This window comes from Nematolebias whitei, chromosome 13 (genome assembly GCF_014905685.2).
Source record: "Nematolebias whitei isolate Nwh7 chromosome 13, NemWhi1, whole genome shotgun sequence".
Taxonomy (NCBI): Eukaryota; Metazoa; Chordata; class Actinopteri; order Cyprinodontiformes; family Rivulidae; genus Nematolebias; species Nematolebias whitei.
In genome coordinates this window covers 20,147,264-20,168,132 of record NC_056510.1, presented here as the reverse complement: position 1 = coordinate 20,168,132, position 20,869 = coordinate 20,147,264, and the positions used below count along the sequence as shown (strand labels likewise).

At 37.9% G+C, this 20,869-nt stretch overlaps 2 protein-coding genes across 3 annotated transcripts in view; both read right to left on the bottom strand.

The window, feature by feature from the left end:
- nostrin (nitric oxide synthase trafficking) overlaps window positions 1–9,687 on the bottom strand; it is an 11,676-nt gene extending 1,989 nt beyond the window's left edge. The window contains exons 1-13 of the mRNA XM_037686428.1: window positions 9,592–9,687; window positions 9,312–9,397; window positions 9,118–9,201; window positions 8,855–8,917; window positions 8,675–8,756; window positions 5,438–5,500; window positions 3,286–3,384; window positions 3,005–3,130; window positions 2,712–2,810; window positions 2,493–2,618; window positions 1,005–1,113; window positions 831–919; window positions 602–727 (exon numbers count right to left, since the gene is read on the bottom strand). Of these exons, the coding sequence (XP_037542356.1) occupies window positions 602–727; window positions 831–919; window positions 1,005–1,113; window positions 2,493–2,618; window positions 2,712–2,810; window positions 3,005–3,130; window positions 3,286–3,384; window positions 5,438–5,500; window positions 8,675–8,756; window positions 8,855–8,917; window positions 9,118–9,201; window positions 9,312–9,397; window positions 9,592–9,687 (1,248 nt within the window). The remainder of the gene's footprint in view (window positions 1–601; window positions 728–830; window positions 920–1,004; window positions 1,114–2,492; window positions 2,619–2,711; window positions 2,811–3,004; window positions 3,131–3,285; window positions 3,385–5,437; window positions 5,501–8,674; window positions 8,757–8,854; window positions 8,918–9,117; window positions 9,202–9,311; window positions 9,398–9,591) is intronic.
- A 1,794-nt stretch (window positions 9,688–11,481) lies between these two features.
- The window catches only part of cers6 (ceramide synthase 6), a 19,374-nt gene continuing 9,986 nt past the window's right edge, over window positions 11,482–20,869 (bottom strand). The window contains exons 5-11 of one of the 2 annotated variants that reach the window (XM_037686426.1): window positions 19,903–19,953; window positions 19,714–19,806; window positions 17,704–17,832; window positions 16,239–16,345; window positions 14,619–14,775; window positions 14,350–14,373; window positions 11,482–12,272 (exon numbers count right to left, since the gene is read on the bottom strand). In XM_037686426.1, coding sequence (XP_037542354.1) covers window positions 12,120–12,272; window positions 14,350–14,373; window positions 14,619–14,775; window positions 16,239–16,345; window positions 17,704–17,832; window positions 19,714–19,806; window positions 19,903–19,953 — 714 coding nt within the window. In that variant the 3' untranslated portion in view covers window positions 11,482–12,119. The remainder of the gene's footprint in view (window positions 12,273–14,349; window positions 14,374–14,618; window positions 14,776–16,238; window positions 16,346–17,703; window positions 17,833–19,713; window positions 19,807–19,902; window positions 19,954–20,869) is intronic. The other variant, XM_037686427.1, reaches the window with a different exon arrangement.

The window sequence follows — 20,869 nt, the reverse complement described above, 5'->3', positions numbered from 1 at the left end:
CCCAAAAAAAGAAATAATAATACATATACTTGTATGTATGTGTATGGGTGTGCATATTTTATATATATATATATATACTGTATATATATATATATATATTTATATATACATACACATTTTTTGGGAGTGGGGTAGGAATAATGGCTTATGTTAATGTGAGATAATTTGTTGAGTTAAATGTTTGTTGTCTCGTGATAAAAAGTTAAATAAATAAAAAAAACAATAAAATCAAAGGTTTAGTATTTTGTGAAGGAATGCCAAATAATAAAAGAAAACTAATGACTGACTATAACGATAATTAGTTTCAAAATAATGTCCAGAAAATATGTTTTTTTTTATTTTTTTATATGGCCTTGCTTCTATATAAAGTTTTATGGAAACCATTTTTTTCCACAATCATTTTAGGATTTGTGAAGGGTGGGGTGCGGATTTGACATTTGCTTGTTTTTAAAGATTAACCAGAAACGGATCAACCCTACTATTTTTTGTCAGTATCAAGGATGTTTTTTTTTTATTTTTACTATTTGTTAATTTATTATACACTTTCCCTACATAGGCTCCTTTAAAATACATCAACAGTCCAGCATGGAGGTAATCTTACCTTATCTTTCAATTTAAAAATACTTCCACTGAATTGTTGAAATGGTTTGAGTTTCCCTTCACATTCAGACAGCGACAAGGAGAGTTTGAACCGAGTGGCCTCAAGAAGATCCAGCTTTAGAGTGCACTAAGGTAACAAAATAGCATTAGAGAACACTTGAGAAAATCTAATTCATGATTAATATAAAGAAACCATCAGCTCTCCACTCTATGCACAGGCTGTACATTACCTCGTCATGTAGCTCTTCAGTGTCCTCCAGGTTCTTCTGGTTTGAAAAAGATGGATTTTCAGTGTAGGTTTTCATCAGTTTTTCTATTCCTACAATAAAACTCCGACATTAGTATGAAAAAAATGAACACTGTTACTTAAATAGATGGATTTTTTTTTTTTTAAGGAAACTTGCCTTCACGATCTTTTTTAGTTTTTGCAATGCTGTCCTGAAGACGCTTGAGTTTAAGCATGATCGCGTCTCTTCTTCTGTCTCTGCTCATCAGTGATTTGCTGTCTTCTTCCTAAAAATGCATAAAATTCATTTGAATTGAATTCAGTTTATTTATAAATCACCAAGCCACAACAGAAGTCATCTAAGGGCACTGAACAGAAACATTCATATATAAAATAATAATTTAACATTTGTCTGAGGAGTAGACTACTTTGAATCTAACTCCATCACAGAACTCTCGTCTTGAGCAAGCATGAAGGCGACAGTGGAAAGGAAAAACTCCCTCATGAGGAAGAAACCTTTAGCAGAACCAGGACAAGGGGCCATCTCCTTCGACCAGCTGAGTTAGGTAGGAACAGATACACAATGGCAGGTCAAGAATCACATAAAGATAGAAATAGTATCAAATGAACACTTTTCAGTTTTAGCAATTCATTATAAGAAATGAGGTCAACTTGTCCTCCAGTAGTCTAAGCCTATTGCAGCATAACAAGTCAACCCTAAATATAGGATTTATCAACAAGGAAAGTCTTAATCCCAGTTTTAAAACTGGACAATGTGTCAGCCTCATGGGCAGAATCTGGAAGTTGGTTCCACAAGAGAGGAGCCTGATAACTGAAAGATCTTCTTCCCATTCTGCTTTTGGAAACTCTAGGAACCACAAGTAAGCCTGCAGTCTGAGAGTGAAGTGCTCTGTTAGGAAAATATGGAACAACAAGATCGCAAATATAAGATGGAGCTAGGTTGTTGAGAGCTTTGTAGGTTAGAAGTAAGATTTTGAATTCAATTCTGGACTTGACAGGGAGCCAGTTGAGAGAAGCTAAAACTGGAGAGATATGATCTCGCCTACTAACTCCAGTTAAGACTCTGGCAGCAGCATTTTGGATCAACTGAAGATGTTTTAAAGAAGTATTTGGACACCCAGATAGTAAACAATTGCAGTAGTCCAGTCTAGACGTGACAAATCTAAAAAGGAGCAAATGAAAAAAAAAAACACTTCCATGTCTGCCATGGGTCTTCTGTAAAATAAACCAGTGATTGTGAGCATGTTATGGTGAGGATTTTACACTTTTGTCACTGTGATTACATTGCTCAGTACATTTGTCTGTAGACTTATTACATTTTTACAAAATTTTGTAAGCTTCTTCGAAATTACCACCATATTTAAACCAGAAACTCTTATTTCTCAAGGAGTTGCTACATTGTGTAAAAAAAAATAAAATAGCAACCGAATGTAATAACTTGCTAAAGTTATAAACCCATATTTTATTCATAACTGAACAAAAATAACCAGCACAGTTTTGGGTTTGTGCTTCAATCAAACAAGGACTCCTGCAGAGATGAGAAGATTCATCTTCGAAGGGAGGAACGCGATGACATCTGCCTGCAGAAAGACCTCCTTTCAAACTATAACAGATTTTCAGAACCAGAGAAAGAAAAGAGACTCACAAAATAATCAGTCATCAAAAACTCCACTGTGTTATCTTCAGCTGCAGCACTGTTTTCATCTACCAGGGTTTGTATGTCTTTTTCCATATCCACCCTTTGGACTGCCTGCTCGATCTGTTTTTGACCCTGAAAGGAGCAGAAGTAACCACAACCTTGATCATGTTCTTTAGGAACATCACTGTGTCCCCTGTAAGGAGGATGGAAGGCCGAAGTTCTTACGTGGTTAAGAGCTTGTCCAGAGCTGGACATGTGGAGGTTATATCTGCTCAAAATATTACACAGAACTTCAAGTCGCTGTTTCTCCAGCTCCTGCACGATCTGAAAAAAGCAGAAAACAACGAGTAGAGCATTAATTCCAATCAGTTCCTGTTCACCTTCACCTGTAAAAGAGAGACGTTACATTTCTCTCGTTACTTCAAGATCCTGCGCCCTTGAGGCAACAGGTCTTGTTCAGCCACTAAAAATCCACTTTTGATAAGAGAGCCAGCTGAAAGATCACAACTCTCCCCCACCTGATAGCAGTTTTTCAATGTGTTTTCGCACTTGAGTCTCATCTGATGACCCTCCATGTTGATGCTGAAGTACTCCTCGTCCACCCGTGCCTGCTGCTCTGCTGACTTGGTCAATCTGTTAAACATCTGGAGGCAAGAACAGGAAGAAAAGAAAAAGCAATCATTTCAGATTTTCTACAAAGGATTCTTTTCAAAAGCAGCCTTCAAAGGATTCAACCCCAAAACTGGGACACGGCTCATGTATGAGGTGATAAAAATAGTTTAACACCAACGTTTTGTACCTTTTGCTTTTCCTTTTCAGTGCTGATGTGCTTGTTGTTTTCAACATAGTTGAGCAGGGCCTCGTGTTCTCTTGTTAGCCCGGACAGCTTCTTTTTTAGCTGTACAGAAAACACAGAAATTACATAACCTGTTTTCAGTTGAAGACACTGATAATGATTTGATCAAAGTCCTGTAAGTGCATTCAGAATGTTATGTTGAGTGAAACATGCTGGATCAGATTTAAAGTAGATCGGTTGCATTCTCGTAAGTTTTTTTTTATTTTGGTAACGTGCCTTTTTTCCATGATGGTCATAGGTATTTGTTAGTACAATATGTAAGTAATGTATGCAAATCCTACTTCTTTTATATTAAGAATGAGCTGTAAACATGAGAACGCTATGATGGCTGTACTACCTGTAGCAAAGTTTTGTAATGAGAGAATCAAAAATTGATAAAATGATAAACTGTTGAGCAAAGTTAAGTCAGGTCCTCTGGCCGGTTTCTTTTTGTTGAAACGTTTCGTCTTTCATCCAGAAGACTTCATCAGTCCGAGGAGCTGCAACAAACGCAGTCTTATAAATAGCACCTTCACATAATGGGTCAACCTGTTTGATACCGCTTTATTTATAGAGCACTTAAAACAGCAACAAGGCCAACCAAAGGTGGTGATAAGATGGTTTCTGGAGTCTGCCCTCTCCCCTGCTGACTCGTTTGAGGCAGTCATGGCCAAAGTGGTTCAATACATCCCGATTCATCAGTGAGTCAGGATATAAACTGTGTTGTGACAATTAATTCAATTCCATTCAAAATACTTTATTAATCCCAAAGGGAAATTAAATGTTGTAACTCATTATCCTCGTTTCATTAAGAGATGTTATAGATGCTGATGGCTGTAGGCAGGAAGGATCTCTTGTAAAGGTCCGTCCCACAGTGGATCCGAAGAAACTGGCCGCAGATGCCGTCCGATCCGTCCATCCAGACTCGGCTGGCCTCTCAGTTCCTCCAGGCTGCAGGACTGCCTGAATGCCGGGCTGAACTCCCAGAGTGATGGCCACTCTTCCCAGCAGCCTGCAGAGCCCCTCGTCGCTGCAGCCAGCCAGCTGCAGGTGTCGGGGGACGATCCCGGTCCTTCCGCTGTCACGAGCTATGTTTCTTGCTAGTTCCAGGATCTCAGTGGTTAGCACTCGAGTACAGTAGGCAGGTAGAAGAGAATGCATCTACGGTGCCTCCTTTTCAACTCGTTCGAGACTTGTGGCTGTAGTTGAGATATTATTTGAGCTTTGAGATGTTAATCAGCTGCTCCCAGTTGTAAAAAACAAAAAACAAAACTTGTTGCCATGGTTACGTATCATAATAAATGTCCAAAAGTAAAAAAAAGTTTCAGTAAAAATCCTTCTAGCTGCACAACATCTGATACCAGAGGAAACAATCATCACAAAAAATGTGATTTAAATCCAGAAAAAGAGGAATTAAAGTTTCCAACAGAAATATCTCTGAATGAAGTAACAGAGCTGCTCCAACATGCAGCCACCCCGAGCGGCGCAATTCTACAACTAATTGTTCTAAACTAACGGTTTTTATGTTAAAAATGATGACATTAAAGTATATAATAAGCATCCCCAAAATGTATTAACAATAAAACAATTCCAAGAGGTACTCACTATGAAGCTGACTAAAAATGAATCTTTACTTTTGATAGATTTTAAACAACTGTCAATAGGTCTGTAAAGGTTTTTATTGAGAAAGTAAATGATGCTTTTAGTCCACTTAGTTTATGAAAAAATGGTTTTTGAATACTTTTAACAAAAAGGGGTAACTTAACTCGGCGCTAAATGCCACATAGTCCGTTTATGGCTGCATATTGTTATTGTTATACTGTTATCGAGGAATAACAGTTGTCATTTAGGAAGTTTGAAACCAAAACAAAAATAAGCTGCCTATCTGATTTATGATAATATGCAGAACAACTGAGCTGTAAATGTATTATTTTTTGTCCGATTTGTCATTTTAAATTTTTCATTTAACTCTTGCCTGATGCCTCTTGTGTTTCTGACCGGCTGACATCATGAAGAGCTCCATAACAGCGACCAAATTGTATGTAGCCGATTCTTATCTTTGTCTTTGTTTACAATATAAATATTTTCTTCTTTCGGTTAAAGAAAGGTCTCTTACCTTAAGTTGCTCATTCCAGTTAGCACTGAAGCGTTTTCCATTTCTTTCAATGGCACTGTCAAGCTATCAATAGACATAGAGGATCAGAGAAATCGTAAGAATCTTCAGTTAAATTTAAATCAAATCAGAATACAATATTGAGTAAATATAAACCTATTTGTAACCACAGTGGAACATAGTAAACATTAAATATTTAATAAAATGTGCAATTTTTTTGGAGAAAATTTTGGTGGATTTTATTGCAGCAACACATCTAAAAATATAGAGACATGCAGGCAACACAATGTGATAAAAGTTGGTGGTATAAATAAGAAACAACTAAAGGAACATTTTAATTGACAACAGGTCAGTAAGAAGACTTGGAATAAAAATAGTAGGAACATTGAGCAGACTTTGAATCTTTCATCATCTGTGATTTTTATCATCCAAAGATTAAAATAAATATTGGCAAAATGTCTGTGTGCAAAAGACACGGGCTGAAAGTCAACACTGAATGTCTGGAGTCTGAGCGCTCAGTCAGCATTGCATAAAAAAAGCTCTGATTCTGTAATGGACATCAGGAACATTTCAACAAATCTGTAAACAGTTCATTGTGCCCTACACGGATCCTGGTCAATGCTCTATCATGCAATAAATACTTGTAAGTAAATAATAAGAGCCAAATGTTAATGCCATACATTCCCTTCTTCTCTGGACCAAAGTTCATTCAGAAGTGACTGAGGAAACGAGGAAAAACTGCTCTGTTGTCAAACAAATCAATATAAAATGTTATATATTTTTTTTAAAGTAAAATGATAAATGGACTGTATGCTGCCTTTCTATCTTATCAAAATGCTCAAAGTGCTTTACAGCACAAACTGTGCCCTCATTTACCCATTCATACAGCACTAAAGCTAATCTGAATCTGTGGAGACTAATCAGTGCTTTAATCACATTCATACACCGATGGGACACACACGGGAGGCAATGTGGGGTTCAGTGTCTTGCCCAGGGACACTTCAGGCTGCAGAGCATTAAGTGTAGAACTGTGTAGACTGAGGAACAGCTTCTACCCTGAAGCTGTTAGACTCATAAATCCCTAACCAGGTTAATAGAAGTAAAAAAAAAAAAAAGAGAGAGAGAGAGAGAGAAATCACTGTAATGCCACTTTAATTGGTGATATGTGACTTATCTGTGCTGATGATTATCCATGCTGCTGATCTCATGCTGCTGTATTCATTCATACCCATCTGCTCACCATAGACTCATGTTCGGGCTGCTGTTGTTACCTCCTATTGCTTTACATTATAAGTTGGTATAGATCGTTTAGCGTACCATGTGGTGTTTGTTTAGCGTATATCTTAGATCCTTATTTACTATTCTTTTTATACTTTATATGTATTTTACTGGGCAGCACGGTGGCACAACTGATAGAGCTGCTGCCTCTCAGCGAGCAGGTCCCCGGTTCAAATCCCAGTCTGGTGGCCTTTCTGGGTGGAGCTTGCATGTTCTCTCCGTGCATGCGTGGGTTTTCTCCGGGTACTCCAGTTTCCTCCCACAGACCAAAAACATGCATGTTAGGCTGATTGGTAACTCAATTGTGTGAGTTGTGAGTGAGAGAGTGAATGGTTGTTTGTCTCGTTTGTCTCTATGTGTCCCTGTGATGGACTTGCGACCTGTCCAGGGTGTACCCCGCCCCTCGCACAGTGATTGCTGGACATGGGCACTGGCGACACCCGTGACCCAAAATGAAAGAAGCGGGTAAAAGATAATGGATGGATGGATGTATTTTGCTATTTTGGGGAGTAACTGGGACCCTGCGTACACAATATCGTTCCACCTCATGTAAAGTACCACATGTTGGAAACGACAATAAAGTTGACTTGACTTGAACTTAAACTTCAGCATGTGACTGCTGGTGGAATCAAACCACCAACTCTCCCATTGGAGGACGACTGCTCTAACCACTCAGCCACAGTTGCCCCTTAAATACGCACATCACATCCTTGGTAGTGAAGAGGTGAGGGAGCACCAGCCTTTTGTGAGCAGCTTCGGATTTTATCAGTCCATTAAAGGGCCGTTATTAGTTGTTATCATCCCCATATGTAGCGGTCAAACTGTCCCACCTACCTCCTAGTAGGTTTAACGGTACGGTATTATCATTATTATTGCTGATATTAGGCAGCGTCGCATGGGGGTAAACCAGGAAGTGTCTTTTTTGTTTTTTTTTCCAGCTTATGTAACCCTTTTCCTAAACCTAACCTTACACCTGACCCAGAGGACCAACCCTAAACTTAACCCCCTTACCCTTGTGCCTAAACCAAACCAAGACCCTAAACCTAACCAAGACCCTAAACCTAACCGCCAGACCCTTTACTCTAAACCTAACCACGTGAAGCTCTTATGAGCACTAACAAAGCTAAAAACAGAGCCTATTATCATTGCTAACAACGTACCTTTAAACCCACTAGGAGGTACAGGAGGGGCAGTCTGACCGCTACATATGGAGACAATAACAACTAATAACGGCCATTTAATGGCTGATAGCATCCAAAGCAGGTGCTTTTGTCAGCACACAATATAAAGCCTGCCTCTCTGATGGTATGAGGGTGCATTATTTACTTTGACATGGGCAGATTACACATATGATGCCTTCAATGCAGACATGTATATACAGGATTGCGAACAACATATACATGTACTACCAGCTGACACATTTTCCTGCTTACTGCAGCATGACAGTGCTAAACCACAGACTGCAAACCTTACAACATGGCTTTTAGTAGATAAGTCTGGCTGCTGAACTAGACTGCCTAAAGCTCAGAGCTCTCACAAATTGAAACGTTTGATGCGTCATGAAACAAAATATCCAACAAAGATCCAGAACTGTTGAACAGCTAGAATCTTACACCATACAAGAATGAGACAACATTCTCCTCCTGCAGCCGGTCTCCACAGCTCCTAGTTTACAGACTGTTGTTAAAATAGAGGGGCTGCGTCACAGTGGTGAATCATCTCTATTTATGAGATGTTTGGTGCCATAAAATTCAAAATTATTATTATTTTTTGTTTGTTTTCACCAAAAATGATGCACAGTTTTAAACATTTGACGTGTTTACTTTGTTCTATTGGGAGTAAAATGTGGGCTTAGAGATTTGCAACTAGTTGCTTTCCTGTTTATATTTTACACAACGTCCAAACTGTTTTGGAGCCGGAGTTTTAATCAAAGTAAATGGAGAGAAAGAATAAACCACATACTGGCCTCTTCCTCCTGTTGTGCTCATCTAAGACTTGTCGTATTTCTAGAACGGCCTCCTGGTTAAACGCATTTCCTAACGATCTGAAATGAGAGCGTTATTTAAATTTCAACTTTAATTCTCCCCATCATTTAATATGTGCACAGGCTGAGTTATAAGGTGAAATTAGGCTGAAAACTACCTGTGGGCGTCCGCTCTCGAGTACATCTCGTCCGACACATGACACCAGGCCCTGTAGGTGGAGCTGAGAGGGGAGCCAGCATGAAAAGGTTAAAGCTGTGGGCTCATTAGCTTGACACCTGCTTGTGTTTTGATCATGCTATTTCCCATGACACCATTATTGCTGTGCACCACGTGGTACTCTGTCCTCGTGGGAGAGGTCATGTTAAACACAAAGCACAGAGGAGGCAGAGATAATTAAAAATTCAACACCGTGTCTCTTACTTTCTCGACATTCCCTGACAGGCTCTGATCATTCTGCCCGCCAGTTTTTGCAGGCCTTTGGAGTACGAGAGTTCCAGCTCAGCTCTAAAACAGGAAAAAATTGGCGTAAAAGTTGATAACTGCTTTGGGGAAGAAAAAAAAAGTTCTGTAGTCATTTAAAATAATTTCTAAATCTAAAAATTTAGAAAATTTACCTTTGCTGAAAAACTGTAATGAGTTCTTTGAAGAAGTAGTCTCCGTTTTTGGAAAATTGCTTCAGATTTTGATAGAGTTGGTTGTACTGAAAGACAAGTCACTGAGGTTATATCATTGGGTAATAAGTTACCTCAAACAATTTTGATCCAGACATTAGTTAGTTGTGTGATCTAACAAAGACAAATTCCTTTTTATGTTTGACTACAGTATACTTTAAACTAAACATTGCTCATTTATTTATGTATATATTCTTTTTTTTTTAAAGAAAGAAATACTCACAGAGCAGGTGCTGCATGGGTCCTTCATCTTAAGACTTTGGCTGTTCATTGACTCTGAATCTGGAACTTTGACCGTTCTCCTCCCAAAGTCTCTCATGCGGAAGTCACTCGAGCTCTTGTTGGCGGGCAATACAAAGGAAAATTCCACCAACAGAAACAAACCCACACCTTCAAATGTAAACTGAAGGTGGATGACAAATCAGTTTACAACAGAAACAATGGGAGGGAATAATGAAGGCAGAAAAAAACGTCTCTTTGGGCCAGCCGAGAACCAAAACAATCTAAATATAAACTGGAGGCTGATTTTTAACACATCATTTTTTACATAGCCATAAAAGATAACTAACCTATAAATGTAAACTTGTCAGAGTCAGAGGTTCTTTATTTGTCATTCGCACCACATGTGGTACATGTGGTGGAACGAGATTGTGTACACAGGGTCCCAGCTATATCCAACAATGTAAAAAAAAAAAACAGTAATAAGATCAAAGATATGAACTAAGAAAAACATCAATTAAAAATACGCTAAGCACTAATAGCATAAAAACAATATGCCGAACAGAAGCACGAACATGAGTCTGTGTGAGCAGACGAGCACGAATGAACTCAGCAACATGAAACAGATCAGCAGCAACATGAAACAGATCAGCAGCAACATGAAACAGATCAGCAGCAACATGAAACAGATCAGCAGCAACATGATGTCATTTTTTGCATGGTGATTATCCTGGTTAGATTCATGAGTCTAACAGCCTCAGGGTAGAAGCTGTTCCTCAGTCTAGTGGTTCTACACTTAATACTCTTTAACCTCCTTCCTGAGAGGAGCAGGGCAAAATGTGTGTGTGCTGGGTGAGTGGGGTCCTTCATGATGCAAGTGGCCCTCTTCCTGCATCTAGAGGTGTAGATGTCTGTGATGGTGGGGAGGCTGACTCCAACAGTCTTCTGTGCAGCCTTCACCACTCTCTGCAAAGCTTTTCTTTCTGCAGCTGTGCAGCCTCCATGCCACACGTTGATGCTGGAGCACAGGATACTCTCCACTGCACACCTGTAGAAGGAGGTGAGGACTGAGCTTCCCAGTCCAGCTCGTCTCAGCCGCCTGAGGATGTAGAGTCTCTGATGAGCTTTCTTGATTGTGTTCTTATATAATGAGTTAGAGGCATTTTTGCGTTTTCTAAAATCATCTGTGGTGGCCATAACGGGATTGACTTCAAAAGTTGAACAATTAAAGATATACTCACAATGAATGTTTTCTGAAAGTTTCATTAAAATCCTTCCAGTGGTTTGTGAGATGTTTTGCTAACATACAAAGATAACTGAACAAATTATAGTAAAATTTAAGACTAAAATCCTGATCGATCTGTAGGCGATTAAAATATATGCTGGGGGTGACCCTCAGCTACCATCACAATGTATTTTGCTTCAATATCTGTAAAAATGACGGAGTTATTGCCAATTTTGAGCGTTTTTTTCCCCAGGTCGATTAGCTGTGGCAGCCATCTTGAATCAAATTGAATCCAAATGTTAAACATTCATAGATGCACACCCATTGATTATATTCTGAGCGTTTCTAAAATTTGTTTTGCTCTGGCTTCTACGTTAGGTGATCACGGACTTCTTAAACAATGTTAATAATTCTCTCTCTTTCCACCACAAATTCAACACAAACAAATTTGCTGTCATCTTTTTTTAATTGAAGTATCCAAACTCATATCTACCCCATTAGAGGATAAATTGCCTTTGATTTAATAATCACCAGAAATGTATCAGAATACCTAACAAAATGATGCAATAAGGAATACAGCATCTAGCCATATCTGATGCACACGCGCACACACACACACACAGCCCCCACACACACACCACACGCATACATACGTACTTTTATTGACATCTCATATACAGTTTTAGTGGAGAGGGTTTGCATTTCCAGATGTGTGTAAACTTCACATTAACATCCATTTTGTGAGCGACAACAATCTCACTGTTTTGGCAAATCTTTGGGGGAGCAGCGACAAAAGTGAATCTACAACTCAATATACTACGCTTTATGTGAAAACGCAAAACACAGCTGTGTCGTTTAGGATTATGACACTGACAAAAGAAAAAGAAATGCCTGACTACAGTCTGTAAACATCTCAGTGCAAATTAAATAACTCAGAAAGTCATAAACGTAATAGAATACACCCCCCGCAGGATGCCAAGCTGCTGTAGGTTCATAAAGCATGCTTAAATTATAGCGTGAAATGTCTTTCATTGGCTAAACAGAGTGAGTTGTACTAAAAAAAAAACTGCTTAGATTTCGTTAATGAGTGTTGTTGACGCAAACGTTTATAGTGTGTGTAACAAAATTTGTATAAAGAACCAAAAATAAAATGCGGTCACATAAATCTATCAAGAACTTACAGATGATGATGAGGGGATGCTGTTCGTGTCGTCACCTTACACTTAAAGTCACGCACGCATACACGCTCTCTCACACACGCACAGATGAAAAGTGTCTGTGGCATGGCTCCATTTGAGCAGCATCAGTCAGTGTTCGTCGAGATACGACGCTCCCGTCAGGTAACCGTTGGTTCCATTTTTGTTGGTTCCGTTGGAGTTGCTGTGGTGCTTCTGACTGGGCGGGGGGCTTTCATCCTCGTCAGAGCTGCACTCGATGTCGCTGCGGTCGTCTTTAGACACCTGCAGGAACAAAAAGGGCTTTTGGAGGTTTCATTTGCTTTAATGAACTTTTTCTACAAATGCAATTTGCAACATTAAAGCCAGATGTGTTCTGTCTGCCAACACCATGTAAAAAGCTCTAAAATGTTTGTTATCATGTCTTTATAATCACCTATTTATTGACATATCATTTTATAAATTCTTAAACGTTAATGACAGAATTATTAATCTTCATTGCCATCTGACAAGGTGACAGGGTTAGGAAATAAATGTACAAAACAAACTTTAGTAGTCTGAGACTTATTTGAGTCAAGTTTTGAAAGTGATGATGGTGCGGGACCAAACACAGACTCATGTTCGTGCTGCTGTTCGACATATTGTTTTAATGCTACTAGTGCTGAGTGTATTTTTAGTCAACATTTATCTTAGTTCATATTTAAGTCTTATTACTGTTTTTTTCTTTTACATTTTAATCTCTTTGTTGGATGTAACTGGGACCCTGTGTACACAATTTCATTCCACCACATGTACCACATGAGGTGCGTATGACAAATAAAGATCCTTGAATACAAGGAGTCAGGAGGTGGGAGCAAAAACTTATATTTTTAAGTAAAACTGAGGCATGGGAAGTCAAAAGGAAAAATCAAAGCAAAACCAAGTAGCATGATACAAGTAAAAAAGAGAAAACCAAGGAAACGGGGGAGCTAATGAGGAATATGCAGTGTAGTGAGATGTGTGGACGCAGGACTGGGATAACTGATTACATCTAGAGTTAATGACAATATAAGCAAAAAAAAAAACTATATGAAAAAATTTGGTCCAGATGACACGATTGAACCTTTATTGTTACCTACCTTTGTTACCGACTGAGCTTGCAAACGTTTATTTTATTTTTTTGCATTTCTTGATGGAATGAACTATGCACACTACACTGCATGCCAAAGTTTTAGACAAGGATGATCTGCTAATACTCAGAGTATGCGTTAAGGATGTCACTCAGCTCACTTCACACCACTCAGTGTCTATAAAACTGATTGAATTGTATCTGCCTTTGTGTTTGCCTAAGCTTGATAAGCAGTGGCAGCCATGTTAATTCTGGTTCACTTCTAAAGTTAATCAGTTGTAGATGTGCACTTGGTGATCAGTTCCGGAGTTTAATTAAAATCCATTCATTAGTTCATGAGATAATTTGTTAACAAACAGACAAACATGCTATAAAATGATTGCCTTTTTTATAGTGCTGGGCAAAATTAAGGAGATCAAAACAGCTCAATCACCAGTCTTACTTATGACTTCTGTTAGGTTTCAGATGTATTGTTGCAAAGCAACTCCATTTTAGTTAAAGTGGTGAGTTCACACTTATAAGTCATGTAAGCAAGTCTTGGAAGACTTCATTGGGCGTCCTAAACTAATGGTTGAAATGGGAGAAACCTAGTTGGATACTCAATAACCTGATTGGTTCTGGGTTTGTTGGTGATAGTGTTAAAAAAAATAATCCATTAAATCTGCTATGCCATTTTGTCTGTGCATTTTCCAAAAATTTTCTGAGCTTCACAAATGTTTTTGTGTAGCTAAAAGCTGGACATGTCAGGTTAGGTCCAGGTATATGACAGAGACGAAAATATTTAGAAGATGCTAAATACTGAACAATAAACTGCATCTTTTCCCCAGAGAATATTTTGAGTTTGGTTTAATCAAACGTACTGAAGGGGAAAATGATTACACAGCGCAGAACTTTTGGAGATATGAGGGAAAAGTGAATTTACTGTATTTTTCGGACTATAAGGCACACTTAAAATCTTTAATTTTCTCAAAAATCGACATTGAGCCTTATACTCAGATGTGCCTTATGTATTAATTCTGGTTGTGCTTACTGACCTTGAACCGATTTTATGTGGTTATTGTGAATGAGTTGAATAAAGTTTGACTTATCTGACTGTTTTGTTTCATGTAATGCACCTTATAATCTGTTGTGCCTCATGAATGAAAACAGACATGTTCAGTGATATTACGTCTTATAATCCAGTGCGCCTTATAGTCCAAAAACACAGTAATAAACAAACTGGATTGCTTTCTTTCACCCTTTAAAGCTACTCACATGTAAAGGATTCCATTTTCCCACCTTCAAGTTTGCAGGTCGTCAAAGAAAAGAAAACATATATATTTGTCATTGAGCAAAATCTAAAAACCACAGCCACAGTTCAGCTTTGCAATAGATATGCAACATAAATGACAGAAACATTCAAATAAATACTTCACTTTTCTAACAGCAAAAGTGAAAAAGGTTAATTTTGGAACACTGTACAGTGGAACAACAGATATAAATGGATAAATAAAGTTGAGGAGGTGCTGATTGTGGTAACTCACTTTTCCTTTGGAGATGGCTCTGCATGCAGTCTTCACTATGAGGTAGGACCAGAACGAGTGCAGAAGCTGCAGCAGAAGTAGAAGAAGGTTGAAGACCCACCAGGACGGGTAGGGGCCAACAATCTCCCAACTCTCGAACAAAGTGGTGTTTAAAATCCTTCCATAAAAACCAGCAAGACGGTGAAAGTTAACATATTTATTTGAAACACCAACAAGTTAAATTACTTAGATCTGTCGCAGATCTGGGCTCTAATCCAGTTTGCACACTTTAAATATTATTTAAACTTTTATTTTTGTGTTTGCAGCAAGAACAAGTGTCTTGCTAATTTCAGCTTTAGGCTACAGTTTTACTAGATGTAGCTTCTAGCTATGACTTCACTAAAGTTAGCTTGTAACAAGTATTGGAAGCTTTTAGATAGTGGTTTGAGCTTTTTGTTATTGTTTTTGTGGATTTCAGTTTCTGTTCTGCTCGTTTTAATTTGAACAATTCACTCAATCTTTTCTGAACAGATTTCAGCACTCAGCATCACAGAAACTTCAATTATGCTAAATGTAATACGTGAATGCAATAAATCTGCAGTAAATGAAATCAAAACTAATGACGGAGAGGAAATAATCTATTGTATGTTGAGAAAAGATAACTTTTTAATGATTTATGGTCAATTATTCTCTGATCGGCTGTTGTTGAGCCATCCTCCAGTGAAGCCATGGTAACAGCTTTACAGTATTATCTCCTATACAAACAGTGTGGTGGAGGTCATCTGACATTTAGTGCAAGATCATCATGCAACAGAGTAGACTCAAAGGCAGATGACTAACGGCTGCAGGCTGAAAGACGTAAAACTAGAGTGCGCTAAGAAATAAATCCTTTCTTGCAAATAATTTCTTAAACATAAAAGCACCTTTTCATAGTAGCTCCTTTTGGGTTGATTAACTAAAAATGTCCTAAGAAAAAGCAGAAAAATTGCAGATGCCTGATTCAGGGTCTAAACGATGTCTCCCTTCACCAGTGAAAGCTGTGCACGTTGCTGCTGATGGTGCAGGCTACATGTGCATGCTTTCGAGAACTAAAACTGCATTTATGTTCTGCAATTATCCATCAGAGTGGCCAATTTTAAATAGCATTTTAAAATTACCGTCATAAAACTTTTAATTGTTTTATTCTGGTACAGAAATAATTATGGATTAACCTCAAGTAAAACTGTGAACATATTCAAAGGGTAAACCGCACCCTCAAAACAACACCACAAAATAATAAAGGAGCTTCATAAAATAAAATGAAAACACAAGTACTGTTTTAGTTCAGTGGCAGACCACAATGATTTGCTTTTCACAAGCTGAATTGTTAGCTTTCTTTGAGACGTTAAAGATGTATCCATAGTAACTATTACTTAGCAACAAAATTCACAGAGCTCTGTCTAAAGTGCAAACTATTGTGGAGAAAGAAAAAAGAAAGGCAGGCAAAAAGCAGATCTCGACGGCATTGACATGTATTTTCAAACACGAGCTGCTAAAAATGTGCTGAGAAACCCAGGCATGTGCTGAGCGGGATTTGAACCCCCCTGCGATGTATGCGACTGCCTAACATTACAGAACTGTAGGAAAGTCAATAACACTTACCAGACGGGGTAAACTCCCAGCCTGGAACTTATGAAGAGAATTGCAAACATGGCAAACAGGAGGTTGCACAGTATCTGACACTTGGCGTAGTTGGCCATCTTGGCAGCCTGGGTTTCAAAAATAAAAACAATGGAAATATCAAAGAAATATAGGAACTAGAAAATAACAGTTTCAAGCCTGGCAGCTGTAAAGATTAAATGAAGTTCAGACGGTGCATAGATGGCTCTATCTCTGTGCCAAATCTGTAGTTTGGATAGTAATTAAAATGTACGTCTTGTGGACGGTGTGGAAAAACATTGGCAATCACAGCTCAAGGAGACGACAAGGATAGTAATCTGACAGAGAACAAAGAAAAGCAGAGTTTTTAATCTGAGCAGGGATTCTGATTCCAATAAATTTGTACGAGGTGTTTATGAAGAGCAGAAAGCAAGAAAAACTAAGGAAACATACAGAGGGACTACAGTAGAAGATGACTGATGAGGGCTTTACAAAGGCTGATGCTGATTTTTAGATTGTCAAATAATAATAATAATAATAATTATTATTATTATTATCATCATTTTTATAATATGAGAATAATAATGATTATGATAATAATAATATAATAATGATGTTATTATTATTATATAATCTTATGGAGGTTACAGGCTAACTTTAATGCACTTTACAGTCTACTAGTATTTAAAAAAATGCTTATAACTTGGTCATTTAATCCAGCTACGTTATGGATTAACTTTCCTTGAGTTTATAAAAAAAAAAAAACTTTCTATAAATGCTGTTCCAAGCATAAAGTTATCTTTTTTTCTCCTAAAAACAACATTTCCAGTTCAACAAATTTAATTGCTAAGGTTTTCATATATATATATATATAAAAAATAATATATTACCCTTTTTCACTGGTAAATACAACAATGTCCCTTCAAAAAAAAGTACACAATATTCCAGTCAATTTCTTGTTGGGTCTGCCAGTGTTGTACTAAAAAAAGCACCCCTGCAGGAATTGCACTAACAAAAGGGTGTAGTTTCAAGTGGAACAACACTGAGCTGCCCACAAATGTGCCAACATTTTAATCGTCTTAGTATGATCAAGAAGATTATTGAAAAAAAGATAAAACTTTGTATAATTAATCCACTGAATAATCAAACATTCTACCTCTTGATCACAACAGTCATTTCTTCAACTGTCTTGATTTTCAGCAGTATAACTTAATACCAGTGAGCCACTAACTTTAGCAATCTGATAAATATGCTAGAACAGAAGCTGCACTAACAGAGAGCTTTGTGTTGTGGGCTGCACCTCCTGCACAACAAAAAAAAGATTCACTATATAAACGATAAACAAAGACGATCTTTTAATTAAGACGAGAGGAGAGGATGTTAACTATGACTGCTCAACCCACACGCACACACTTTCAGAAGCGCATCAATCCATCTGCAGCATTTCATTGTCTTGCCGGTCTCTTACCTCTATCAGCACATCGGCTGCGTCGTGTAGACACATGACCAGAGTTCCCACTCGTGCCATGTTGTTCACGTAGGAAAATATGATGAGCGAGATGGTGACCACATGGTGCACGAACATGATCAGAAAATCCTGGAAGACACAGTTACCATAAATCAATCAGACAACGATAGAAAATGTGTTTAAAACCATTAAAGTACACAGCATTTACTGTGACGTACAAATAAAAAGGACAAATACATTTGCGTTTGGAAATGACCAAAGTTTATGTAAATAACTGCATAATGCAAAATTGATGGTGGTGTAAAGGTTTATAATATTTTGGGGACTTCGACTGTTTAAAAATGCCCTGCAGTGTACTTTGATCCTGGTCGGGCGCAGACTAGCTGTTAGAAAATCAATCCGGACAGCGTTAAACTTTAGCCATCTAAAACAGGTAAGATATTGATTAGTAATTAATAATTTTTCACAGAACCTCTTGAAACAATTTGAAATTACTTTTTTTTTTTGGTTAAACTACACTGTTTCACATAAATTACAACAATCACCAAGTAACTGATTAAAATATATAACAATTAGGCTGTAGTCCCATCTTGGTTCAGATTTTGGATAGCTTTGTACTGAGCTCCATGTGCAAGAAAAAGACAAAGTGAACCAAGCAAGCCTTCCACTAGTAGGGAGAAGTTTCTGTGTGGTGGCTCAGAGCACCAAGAACCAGTTCAACACGGCAGCTGAGTACGATAAGAGGGTGGATGGAGAGGAAGAGCAATGGCAGAGTGAAAAACGAGGCAAGAATGTGCAGGGAGGAACATACTGGAACTGGCAGGGGATGGCAGAGGACCTCCTCAGTGTAGAGCTGTGCATGAAAAAAACTGAAAGGAGAAACAAACAAACAAAAAACAGACAACATGCCAACAGTCAACAGAGAGATGATAGAGTGAAGGTGTACAGTGTGGCATCATGGAGCCTGCTCTGGGTGCAGTGTGTGTGTGTGTGTGTGTGTGTGTGTGTGTGTGTGTGTGTGTGTGGTGGGGAGGATGGAGCTGGGGTGGACTAGATGTAGCTGTATGAGCATTGCATGCAGAGGTGAACAAAAACATGGTCATTTTCAATGAAAACAAAAAGTGGGATGAAGTTGGTTCAGGACATTACAAACAACTGTATGAATGTGATATGAAGTGAGACCTTTCAAATTGTTGGCTACAAAATAAATAAATAAATAAATAAGCTATGTAACATAGCTAATTTTTGTCTCTTTTATAAAAATATAAATTGAAATATTTCAAGTTAGGGATGTGATGTTAGCTAAATACTACCAAAGTCGCATGCAATCAATATTTCTGATATGTTGTGTGTTAGAAATGGATTATTTTCAAGCATTCTGTATGAATGTTAACCATTAATGAGCTTTCACTATTTAAGATTATTGCAATGAGTAATAGCAGAAAAAATACAAGTGCACTTAATAAGTTAAAACAAAACAATTATATTAGCTGAGCTGACTTTAGGGTGTGCAACCTGGCCTATTTCTGAGACACTTTATGGAACTCAGACTTTGTTATCAAAATGTGTTTAATCTCAACTCCTACAGTTATTTTATATCAGAATGTTGTGCCTGTTTCTGAGAGTAATAACATGTCTGACATTATTATTTGTAATCAACTAACTGAAAGCTAAGAAATGATGTTTGGTGTCCCTGGGTGAAAATGACAACAGAGCCATGATATTATAATTCAAGCATTTGCACTTTATACATTAGAACATATCAGAAAACAGCTGAGTAGATAAAACAAAAGAAAATATTAAGAACATTTTATAGGGTTTGAATGGGATTTCTGAATCTTCTGAATAAAAACTCTAAACCAAACACACTAAACTTGAGTCTTAGTCTCTGAAAATAAAAACAATCAGAAAAGACTGGTAATGATTGTGATAAAAGTGTCCTTTCTACAACAGTTCTTCTTACAGTGGTTTAAATGTGTGACTGTAATTTGTACATTTTAAGACACTTACCTTCCTCCTGATGTCTGTGAATCGGGAAAAGAGTAATGACAGGTAGAAAGACAGCTCCAGTATGTAGTAATAATGGATGTCCACAGTCAGCGGCTGCACACACACGCACATACACACACGGCAACACTTTAAGAAATATTTTATTGACCAACTGTGGTAATGTTCCAAGAGCATGATGTAAACTTTTACCTGGTAAGGGTAGTTGTACCAGCACTCTTTAGTGTTCCACAACCAGGGCATCTGCAAACAATTAGGAGGCAAGAAAATGAATATTATTAATGCTGAGTAAAGTTAAATTGAAGCTAAATAAAGAGGGAAAAGTTTATAGTGCATTGAGTGCTTCATTACGTTGCATGTCCTGCTAGAAAAATAAGCTAAATAAGTGATACGCTGGTATCCCCATCACTGAAGGGACTGAATAGTTAATGTTTGTATTTTTTGAGATGAGTGTTTTTTGGGCTGGAATTGAACAGGAAATGCAAATAAACCTTTTAATGTTTTTGGTGCCAGATATTCAAGTGGGTAGAAGTTACATTGTGCATAAGAACAGAGGTAGGTTTGATTTTTGCTTGAATGATGCTAGTCGAGGGAGCAACTTTATCCACCACCAAGTGCAATAGTAGAGCCAGTTGGTGGCCAATGGTGGCCTTGGCTGCCATAGACTCATTTTCCGCCAACCCAATCGTTTGGGTAAACCATGCTACGTAGTGGTTCATTTATCACAGATTCGCTCTATCACAGTTTTTCAAAATAAGATTGGACATGACACACAACTGGCTGACTGATGGATGAGCCTCAAGAGTGGCATGAATTTTTTTTTATTTAAAATATATTATTTAAAATTATTTAGCACCTGCTGCACATTTGTGCAGCCCAGAGCTGCAGAAAAAGCTTCCTCCTGCAGCTTTGAGCAGCCCTTACTGCAGCTGATCAGATGTTCTCCTTGCAGAGCGGAGAAGTGGGCGTGGCCATGAGCGCTTGCAGGTGGCAAAGAGCAGAGGAGGAAAGGAGCTGAAATCATGACAAATTTGTGTTCTTTTAGAGCATTTAGAGTTTAGAAACATTGTTTAGAATATTGCAAGAGCGTGGGAAGGGTTTAAAATGCCTTAATATATACTGTATATACTGTATATATATATATATATATATATATATA